Source organism: Pelophylax lessonae (genome assembly GCF_965119305.1).
Source record: "Pelophylax lessonae genome assembly, chromosome: 6".
In the NCBI taxonomy this organism is placed as follows: domain Eukaryota; kingdom Metazoa; phylum Chordata; class Amphibia; order Anura; family Ranidae; genus Pelophylax; species Pelophylax lessonae.
The window spans coordinates 166,452,003-166,463,351 of NC_138773.1; the positions used below are offsets into that span (position 1 = coordinate 166,452,003).

The 11,349-nt window shown below is 43.4% G+C and overlaps 1 protein-coding gene across 1 annotated transcript; it reads left to right on the forward strand.

Moving 5' to 3' along the window:
- The first annotated feature begins 1,097 nt into the window (after positions 1-1,097).
- Positions 1,098-8,860, forward strand: POLR3K (RNA polymerase III subunit K). The gene is made up of 3 exons (XM_082262487.1): positions 1,098-1,285; positions 5,932-6,019; positions 8,693-8,860. Exons 1-3 carry the CDS (start codon positions 1,175-1,177, stop codon positions 8,818-8,820), a joined length of 327 nt encoding a protein of 108 aa, XP_082118613.1. The 5' UTR covers positions 1,098-1,174; the 3' UTR covers positions 8,821-8,860.
- Positions 8,861-11,349: the final 2,489 nt, after the last annotated feature.

Here is an 11,349-nt window from a genome sequence, read left to right on the forward strand (position 1 = left end):
GAAGGAGAGGCACCAGGAAGAGGACAGTAAAAGGAGAGGCACCAGGAAGAGGACAGTAAAAGGAGAGGCACCAGGAAGAGGACAGTAAAAGGAGAGGCACCAGGAAGAGGACAGTAGAAGGAGAGGCACCAGGAAGAGGACAGTAGAAGGAGAGGCACCAGGAAGAGGACAGTAAAAGGAGAGGCACCAGGAAGAGGACAGTAGAAGGAGAGGCACCAGGAAGAGGACAGTAGAAGGAGAGGCACCAGGAAGAGGACAGTAAAAGGAGAGGCACCAGGAAGAGGACAGTAAAAGGAGAGGCACCAGGAAGAGGACAGTAGAAGGAGAGGCACCAGGAAGAGGACAGTAAAAGGAGAGGCACCAGGAAGAGGACAGTAAAAGGAGAGGCACCAGGAAGAGGACAGTAAAAGGAGAGGCACCAGGAAGAGGACAGTAGAAGGAGAGGCAGCATGGAGGGAGGGAAGTTTACTTGAATATGTTTTAGGTCACCTTCATTCATTTATCTATGAAAGGGAAAGGGAGGGGGAGGGGGACTTCATTAAATGTCCCCCAGTGCCTTCCTTTCTAGAGGTAGGTTTTTATTTTCAATAACAGGGTCACTAATATTAAACAAACCGAAAAAAGCATTTGGTAATTGAATGCAATAGTTTCCCAATCTATCCCTATTTTACATGAATTCTTCTGACAAAGTAAGACAAGATGTGGAGGTCTGCTTTATGTCATGGCGATCACACACGTTGTAGGCGTGTATTCATCTACTTACCGGTGTAGCATGAAGATTGGACAAAAGAAAAGAGAGAAAGACAGTATTCCCCTTCTGCGACTGAGCATGCGCCGCTTTCAGGCAAAACTACACTACATACAAAGTATACACTTAACTAAACCCACAGTCAGTCCCCTCCCACCACCACCAGAGTACTCACACTCAGAGCCAGTCAGCGAGAGGGGCGTCCAAACACTTTTCCCTTCAGTAACCAATCCACCGCCCTCCTTTCATCTCCTCACCATCCATATACACACCAATGACACGGAACATAAACAAACAACTACTTCCGTATTCACTGCTAGCCAATCATGTGGCGTCGGAAGTGATGTCACTTTACCAACTAGTGGCGGAAGTGAGCCAAGTTTTGCTTCTTAATGGCGGAAGGAGATTTCTCACGGCTCCCTAAGCATGTTGTTGTTCTGTCCGACGTGTGGGAATGTGCTGATCGTGGAGGAGGGGCAGAAATGTTACCGGTTCGCCTGTAATACCTGTCCATATGTGCACAACATAAACCGCAAGGTAATGCTTAAGGATACTGTATATGCTTTAGTGTAGATAAATGAGGATATCCATGACCTCACTGAAGTCAGGCCATCAGACTTTTCCAAGTCAGTGGTCATGCTGTCAGGCAAGTTGTTTTGGTTGGATATTCAGGAGAAAAACTAGATAACACAAAATATAGCATAATATATAAAATAATGATTACACATACACCACCTCTATGATATCTTATAATATGGTAGGATTATACTGTGGACATTTAATGACACAGAGCCCTAATTATCAACCCATTGGTTACAAAGTGACATTTTCGCAATACTTCAAAATGGGTCCGAAACGAAATCTCCCATTGGACCAATACGTTTACTATGCCGATATGTCATACACCCCCCCCCCCCCCCACCTATGATATCTTACAATATGGTGGGATTTTACTGTGGAAATTGCTGTATTGCTTGTTTCTCCTGCCTTTAGATCTCTTCTTTTTCCACTTTATGTAAAAGGTGACAACACTTTGTTCTGCAGTGGAATTGCACAGCAGTGTTTGGTGTAAGGTGACCATACACTATACAATTTAATGGTATGGTGCGAGATGACTATACACTATACCAGGGGTGTCAAACTCCGTTTCATAGCAGGCCACGTCAGAATTATGACTGCCCACAAAGGGCCAGTTGTATCCATAGGACTAGATGTCCAGAGCACCCCCTTTACATCAGAAGTCAAGAGTCCCTTACATCACAGTGCACCCCGCTTGCCTTGTGCTTCTGCTGGGAAGAAGCTTGAGGTGAAGCTGAGAAGCAGAAATTGCATGGTTTGGATGAGAACTAGGGACAGGCTAAAGTCAGCTGCTGGAGTCTGCTGAATGGTGAGAACAGGGGAAGCAGAGACAAGGGGATGCTATGGCTGCACAGAAAGGTGCAGGATCTGTAGGAGGAGTTCTGTCCCCCCTTCTGCTGCTGAGACAAGATGTAGGTGGAGATGAGGGGGGTGCCACAGCTGCAGGACAGGTGCAAAGGCACATGAAATAGCCTGGCGAGCTGCGTGTTTGACATGTGCACTATAGAATCTAAATGTAAGGGTAAGGTGACTATACAATCTGATTGTAAAGTGACCATACGCTATACTATCTGATTGTAATGTGACCAATCCCCTTTAGCTCTACCAACAATTATGTAGTGCAAGAGGCCAGCGTAACTTGATATTAATTGAATGGATTGTTTAGGTTTGTTCTATTACATTTCGTTTTGGTAAGTCTAAAGCATAATACGGACTAGGGATAGACCGATATGGTTTTTTCAGGGCCAATACCGATATTTTGGTCACAACGTATCGGTATAGGCCGATATTTTGTACATTTAAAGTTTTGAAAAATAAAGACAATTTTTTACACAAATCTGAGTCTGAACATGTTAATTTTTGTTTAATCCTTACTAGGGCTGGGCGATAAATCGATTTAATCGATTTATCGATTCTTTAGTTGGAAACTATTTTTTTTTTTTTTAAACTCGAGTTTTTTTTACAATATTTTTTTCCTTGTGCAGCCACCGAACTCCCCAGTAACGGACCTGCGGGGCGGGTGGTGCGTCTGTACAGGCCGGGGCTGCGGCGCGCTGTAATAGATAAAGTCTCCCCGGCCTGGATGTGACGTCAGCTGCCGGGAGAGGAAGCGGGCGGTGCGTCTGTACAGGCCAGGGGCTGTGATAGGATAGGTGCCTATCCTATCACAGCCCCTGGCCTGTACAGACGCACCGCCCGCGTCCTCTCCCGGCAGCTGACGTCACATCCAGGCCGGGGAGACTTTACCTATCACAGCGCGCTTCCGGTGATGGGAGTCTCAAGTGCGCATGCGCACAAGACATTATCTTGGTTTGGTAAACTTATAATACATAGTGGGCAGTTGAATGAGAGGAGGCGGGGGCTGAGGTTGGACGGAAGACACCGCCGCGTCATCTGCAGAGCTGAATAGAGGAGGCGGGACGGAGGTGCGGCCGTGTAATAAATGCAGGACTTTAGCGACTCCTTGTTTTATTATCTTTAGTAATTATCGTATTATTTATCCTTAGGATTTCATAACATTTAGTATTTATATAATACAAAATAAGAAATCCTAAATGTAATGAAATCCTAAGGATAAATAATACGATAAGTACTAAATATAATAAAACAGAAGGAGTCGCTTAAGCCCTGCATTTATTACACGGCCGCACCTCCATCCCGCCTCCTCCGCCAGCTCTGCATATGTGCCTCCGTCCCTAATGTCTCGATGACGCGGCGGTGTCCTCCGTCGCACCTCAGCCCCGCCTCCTCTCAATCAGCTGTCCGCTCTCTGTTATAATTTTTCCAAACCTCGAAAAATGTCTTCTGCGCATGCGCACGGACGACTCCTATCAGCTGTTTTGTGATGCTCTGTCACCGGAAGTGACGAGGTCCGATTTTTTTTCACGGGTCTGACAAAATTTTACAACACCGGCCTGTACAGACACACCGCCCGCCCCGCAGCTGACGTCACATCCAGGCCGGGGAGACTGTACCTATCACAGCGCACCGCAGCCCCGGCCTGTACAGACTCACCGCCTGCCCCGCAGCTGACGTCACATCCAGGCGCAGCGGTGGTCCGTTACTGGGGAGTTCGGTGGCTGCACAAGGCAGAAAAAAGTATTGTAGAAAAAAAACTCGAGTTTGAAAAAAAAAAAGTTTAAAAGTCAAACTAAAAAAGGTGGCCGGTTACTGTGGACTCGTTCTCTGGACTGTACCTATCACAGCACAGCCCCTGTACAGACGCACCGCCGCACATACACACATACAGCGCTTCTTCTCCTCAGTCCTCCCTCCAGACTCTGCAGTCATTTTTTAAGTGCATTGGAAAAAAAAATCAAAAATCGAATCGAAACTCGAATTTTTCTTTAAAAATCGAAGATTTTTTTTTTAGGCAAAATCGCCCAGCCCTAATCCTTACTGTCTGGGTTGCTGGCACCCTGTGGTGACTGGCTGGCTGTCTGGCACCCTGTGGTGAGTGGGTGGCTGGCACCCTGTGGTGGGTGACTGGCACCCTGTAGTGAGTGGGTGGCTGGCACCCTGTGGTGGGTGGGTGGCTGGCTGCCTGGCACCCTGTGGTGGGTGGGTGGCTGGCTGGCTGCCTGGCACCCTGTGGTGGTTGGCTGGCTGGTACAGGGCCTGTGGGTGGCTGGCTGGTACAGGGCCTGTGGGTGGCTGGCAGGTACGGGGCCTGTGGGTGGCTGGCAGGTACGGGGCCTGTGGGTGGCTGGCTAGCTGGTACAGTGCCTGTGGATATGGGTGGCTGGCTGGCACCGGCTGCTGTTGGTGGATGTATGTATGACTAGTCTCGACTCCAGACAAGGCTGTCCAAGGTGAGGGAGGCGGCCTAAGAAGGCAGAATGACGTCACAAAAATATCGGCCAGTTCCGGGGGCCGATACCGATATATCGGGGAAAGTGCATATTGGCCTTGCCGATAATTGGTCTCTCCCTTATACGCACCCCTAGTTTCTTTTTTTTTTTTTTTTTTTTCTGGTTAAACCCAGCAGGAAAAGAAACTGCCAGCTCAGGTAGGAGCTGCTGTACTAACTATGCAATGTTAGTACAGGGATTTCCCCACTGAGCTATTGTGTTCTGACAGGGGGAACGCCCCCCATCTGAATACTATGGTTACGCCCCCTTCGACAGAAGCCAGCCTGGCTGCTGTACACATGGGCCGAATGTCGGCTGGTTTCTGTTGAACCAGCCAATGGTGCCCGGCATTTGACCCGTGTGTACTAGGCTTAAAGGAGATTGTACAATCCCTGCACAATTGATATAGTGTGTGGCCAGCTTCAGATTGCCATGTAGCATGAAACAGAATCTAAAGCTGAAGTTTAGAATATTTAATTTGGGGGGGTACATTAGAATTATGTGTATCCCATTACCTGCAGATCATTCCCACAGTGTCTCTTCCGCAGCCACCAGATAAAGCCCTAAGTGGCAATCTTCTGACGCTGTGAGAGTCCAAGGCTGATTCCACCTTTTGCACCTTGTTACTTTTTCAACCCATATTTAGGGTGTAACATAGTACAAATGATATAGTAGGAGGGAGAGTCAGCATGAGCCTGACATTGCATCCGGAATCCATGGATTGAAGGTGCAATGCTTTGCAGGCTCATTTGCAATCATTACCAAATGCTGTATTTTTTTTTTTACTGCAAATATGTGTTTTTATGTATTTAAAGGTGGACTTGACAGTGAAAAAATGCACCACTAACCCTCTCCACTGTTGACAAAACTTTTATTTCCACTTTCCCATGATGCACCATGTTCTTTGAATGAATGGTAGAATCCTGTCATTAGACTTCTCCCCCCCTAGCAGAATTCCAAAATCACAAAACAATGAATCCACTCCTGCTTCACCAGTTAGAAATTAAATATGTCAAGAGCCCGTGGATTATACATTATGACTATATGCAAGTTTATTTTTAGCCAATGAATACAGCTGAATGCACGGGTTTGTTGTGGGAGGAAAAAAACTAGGCGAGAAAGGTGACAGCCCTATAAGAACATACTGGGCAGAAACCGGTGGCTTGAGTATGTACAACTGAAAACCAGGTAATCAGCACTGTAGTGCATTGTTTGTTCTACGTATTTATCCTTTCTTTGCTTTTTTCGTTTCAGGTCACAAGTAGAAAGTATCCCAAACTCAAGGAGGTTGATGATGTTTTGGGAGGCTCTGCAGCATGGGAAAATGTTGATTCCACTGCAGGTTAGTAATATTTGTATGATATTAATGGTTCTTTTATGTTTGTGCTTAAATAGATTTCATTTCTAAATTAGTATAAATGACTTGATTACAAGGCCTCATATAGGACAGACAGATCATGAGATTGCTCCTGCTTCCTTATGGGTCAGGAAGCACAGAGATAGTTAAAAATCATATCCTAACCCCATTTCTTCAGTACTTTTTCTTTCCCTTATGCCCCGTACACACGTGCAGATCGTCGGCCGAACGATCGGCCGTCTTTTGTCCCCGGGCTGTCGTGTCTGTTGAAAAGTGCAAAAGACTGCACAAGAATTTTGTCCGCCGACTACAGCCGACTGCATAAGTGATGTCATGTGATGGTTAACTTTCCCTGTGTTTTTTCTTTTCTGAGCATGCCCAGTCTTGCAAATCTGCTGTCTGTCGGCCGAATTCTGTATTGACTGGCGAACAATCGGCCGCTCTGGTGTCGGCATACAAAAATTTTAATGCTTGCACGACAGATTCTGTTCGGCCGAAAGTGCGCTGTCGGAAGCATCATACTAACAAGCCTACGATCGGTCGCCACCGAAGCTTTTCGGCCGACAATCTGCACGTGTGTATGGGCCTTTATGATGTGTGTTCTGGACAATTCTGTTTTTGCTTTGTTAGGTCTTAGCCTGAGTTATAGCATTTATGGCAGGGCTTGACAAATTTGCATTGAACCTAGAAGCTAGCTAAAAAAGTTAGAAGACAGTGTTTTTTTTTTTTTTTTTTTTTTTTTTTTTTTAAACTAACAAAGCTTTTGGATAGAACATGTAACATGTTCCCAAAAGTAAACTTATCCTTTAACTCTTATGCTGCCAGAGCCACTTTTTCCTTTTTTTTTTTTTTTTCCACACATATTTAAAAAATAATTTTAGGCCTGAAGATTGCATAAAACTCCCCAAAATGTTATATATTTTCTGACAGCAGACACCCTAAAGAATAAAATAGTGGAAGTTTGAATTTATTATGTCACACGATATTACTGTAACATTTCAGTAAAAAAGACATTTAAGTTAATTTTAGGGCAATAAATTGGCAAAAATAAATTTTTTGGCAAAATATAAAAACCAAGGTTGCACAGAGTAAATAGATACCCAAAATGTCAAACCTTAAATTTGCGTGCACCTGTGAAATGGAGAAAAACTTTCATACCCTATATTTTACATAGGCAACGCTTTAAAAGCACCCTATGGGTCATCAGTTTAGAGTTACGAAGGATGTCTCGTGCTAGAATTTTTGCTCTCATTCCGGCATGCATTGCGATATGTAACTTCTATTCCCAACTGATATTTTCAGGCATAGGCACCCCAACATGTGCGTTGACATTTGTACGTGTGGGGGGGGGGGGGGATTTCATGTGTTTGGGTGTAACTTAAAGAAGTTGTAAAGGCAGAAGGTTTTTTTTTTTTTTTTTTTATCTTAATGCATTCTATGCATTAGGAAAAATAGCCTTCTGTGTGTAGCAGCCTCCCCAGCACCCCCTCGTGATGCTGTTTGTTTGTTTGTTCACTAAGGTTCTCTAACAAACCTCTGAAGACTTCACAGAACAGCTATATTTATACTAAGATTTAATTACACACATATGGGCTCTATTTGACTTCTGAAGGCAATTGGTTCCACTAGATTTAAGTTAGGGGTATCAAAGTAAAGGGGACTGATTATAAATGCACGCCACACTTTTCAGATGCTTAGTTGTAAAATAATTTGAAAACCATTTATCATTTTCCTTCCACTTTACAATTATGTGCCACTTTGTGTTGGTCTATCACATAAAATCCCAATCGTGTACATTTACGTTTTTGGTTGAACCATGACAAAATATGGAAAAATTCAAGGGGTATGAATACTTTAAGGCACTGTACCTTGTTTATTCCAGTTAAGTTAAAGTGTATGTAAACCCTAAAAATGTCCCTCTCTTATCTGTTCCATGTTGGTCTGTAATAGCGGCTCTGACCGGAGTTGACCGTTTATTTTTTCGTTCAACCCGCTGGGTTGAACAGAAAAAAACGAATAGCGTGTACCCGGCTTTATGCTGAATAATACAATTCAACCAATCTGACCTGTAACCTCATCCCTTCATGTGGTGAAATGGGCACAAGCTTCTTCATAAATCTACCAACTGTCCATCCTATAATCTGCCCATTCCAGGTATAGGGAATCTTGTGACTCCCTCCATGTGACAGCACTGTCACCAGGGAGTCCATAGTCTTGTGCCTTCTATGGTTCTTGCAATTTGTGACTCTAGCTGATAAGTGTAAATCTGGTAAGTATATGATGCTGGGAAAGGCTAAGTTGAAGCTAACCTGTTGGTTTGCCTTGTGTGGACAAAGCACATGTAAATATCACTGAAAATCTATTTAAAGGTGTTCTTGCAAAATGTATATTTATTAAAATGAGATTTGAATAAGTTTAGGTTTTTTAATGCCCGCCTTTCATGTTAAGTTACAAATTCTTGACGTTCACATTAAGCCTTCCCAGTCAGAGCTTCAGTTTTTCATCCAGGCGTAGCAGTACTGCACAGTCCACCCTTTTCCTATTTGCAAAAAAAATGTTTTCTGGTCTTTTTCATGGTGTATTGGAGATGGATTACAAGATAATATGTTATTTGTTTGTGCTTTGTTCTAATCTATTTCCTTTTTTATACAATTTCAGAAACCTGTCCAAAATGTGAGCATCCACGTGCTTTTTTCATGCAGATCCAGACCCGTTCAGCTGACGAGCCAATGACTACATTTTATAAATGCTGCAATTTACAGTGTGGACATAGGTGGAGAGATTAAATTGTCATTTCCCTAAGTTACTTATGTGTATTTAATAATTAACTCCATAAGGGGCAATAAAGTTTTTTTTGTTTTCTTCAGGCATGCTTTTTTTCATATACATATCTGTTTGATTATGGCACACTAAAAGTATGGTGTACTAGTTCAATATTTTAAAAATACATAATTTTAAGGTCCATTCATAAAAACTACTAAAGTAAGGAGAAGTGAAAGTGGTGCCCATGTTGGCTTCTATTTCATTTTCACAGAAAGCCTGCTCAACATTTGGATTGGGCAAACACTGGCACCCAGAGCCTGTTGAAGCATTGAAAGCTGGCAGATAAATCTATCTACTTAATGTTAGTAATATTTCCATACCAAACCTTGTTTAATTGGTTCTTGTCCACAATTTTAGAGAAGGAGAGGGGGGGGGGGAGTTAATTTAGAAAAACTTCATAGGGACATTAATGCATAATATCTGTATTATAAATCAACACCCACTTCTCTAGGTAGGGGGAAGGTCTGCAATGAAATGCACATCACAAACTGTATGTTAACCACTTAAGCCCCGGAAGATTTTACCCCCTTCCTGACCAGGGCCTATTTTGTGATTCGGCACTGCGTGACTTTAACGGACAATTGCGCGGTCGTGCGACGCTGTACCTAAATGAATTTGACGTCCTTTTTTTCCCACAAACAGAGCTTTATTTTGGTGGTATTTGATCACCTGTGCGATTTTTTTTTTTTTTTTTTTGGTTTTTTTTTTTTTTTTTTTTGATCATGCGCTATAAACAACAAAAGAGCGTCAATTTTGCAAAAATAATATTTTTCACTTTTTTTATATGAAATTCCCCCCCAAAAAAATGTAAAAATCTAAATTTTTTAACATTTTCAGCCAATTTGTTTTATGCTACATATGTTTGGTAAAAAAAATTGCAAAAAGCGTATTTTGATTGGTTTGCGCAAAAGTTATCTCGTTTACTAACAAAGGGAAAGATTTTTGTTGTTTTGTAATGGCGGCGATCTGCGATTTTTTTTTTTTTTTTTTTTTTTTTTTTTTGCGACATTGCGGCGGACAGATTGGACCCTTGACTGACATTTTTTACACTTTTGGGGTTCTTACACAGGGGAGAATGACAGGCGGCTTGTTTACATTAGCCGCCTGATTTCTCCTGCTCTAACGGACGATCGCGAGTGACCGGCGGACATCGGGTCCGCCGGTCACACGTGCGGGGGGGGTCCGTGACCGCGCCTCCGGCGGCGCGCGCTCGCTCGCTCCCTAGACCCTCACAGGCTAGCGACGTAGCCCTATGTCGCTTTGACTGTGAGGGGCTGACCGCCGCAGTAAATAGTCGCGTGGCGGTCGGCAAGCGGTTAAAGTTTGTGTATTGTACAAATAATTAAACAGAGACAGCCTAGTTACTAGTAAGAAAATATTATACAAAAATGACAAAAACAATCCTACATGATATATAGTTTACATACAAAGATTTGCAGCAAGGTCCCATACTATGAAATAATAAAGCCCTTGCACCACAAAGGACAATTGCTTATAGAACCAAACACAGTACATTGAAACTATCATAAATTGGAGAGGTTACTAGCAAAGAAGCATATCAAATCATACCAATCCGAGGGGATTGAAGAATGGCTGGTCTTGCGCTGTGGTTCCTTCTATGTTCCTTACCTTCAAGTGTCCCTGAGGTGTCTCCTCCTGACAGGTTTCCCCTATGTGCCTCTGTCCCTTGTTCTTATATTAAGTCCTTCCTTTCACTATCATCTCCAATTGGTCCAAAGTGCACAATCCTATTTTTCTCATTAAAGTGATTGGATGGTAACTCAAGCACCTTTTGATGTGATCACCTTTCAATATTAATTAGGATCTCTCCCTGCTATTCATGGACATGTCACTTGCAAATATAAATTCGTTAATCGTTAACTCCTGTCATCACACATGGACCTTTGGACAATCAGTTGGAAAAATTGGCATACCAAAGCCCTATGACCTCATGGAGACCATATAGGCCTATTGGCAGCCCCCCATCTATTCCCCAGCCTTGAAGATAAAGGGGAGATCAGAATTATAATTCTAGTTGTAATTAAACACCACACCTTGTTTGATTGGTTTGTGTCCACTATTTATAGATTAATGTTTCTTAGCATTATGCCCCATGCCTAGGGAACAAAAAAAAAGTGCCGGAGCGGATCAAAAAACGGTCCGCCCCGTGTGAAAGGAACCTAAATCTGTGTTAGGGCTCTTTCACACAGGCGAACCGTTTAGATCCGCCTGTCCGTTTTTTAGGTGGATCTGAACTGTCCCCCCATACATCCCTATGGGGCATCGGATGTCAGCGGAGACATGTCCGCTGACATCCAATCCGTCAAATCTGGACGGATGGAAACCCTATTTTCCATCCGTCCAGCGGATCGGATTGGATGAGAACGGACCGACCTGCTCCATCCTCCTGCTCAGCGGGGGATTGGCAGATCGATACACAGAGAGATAAAAAGAGACTCACAATAAAGAAATATCATAGCCGAACTTGGAAA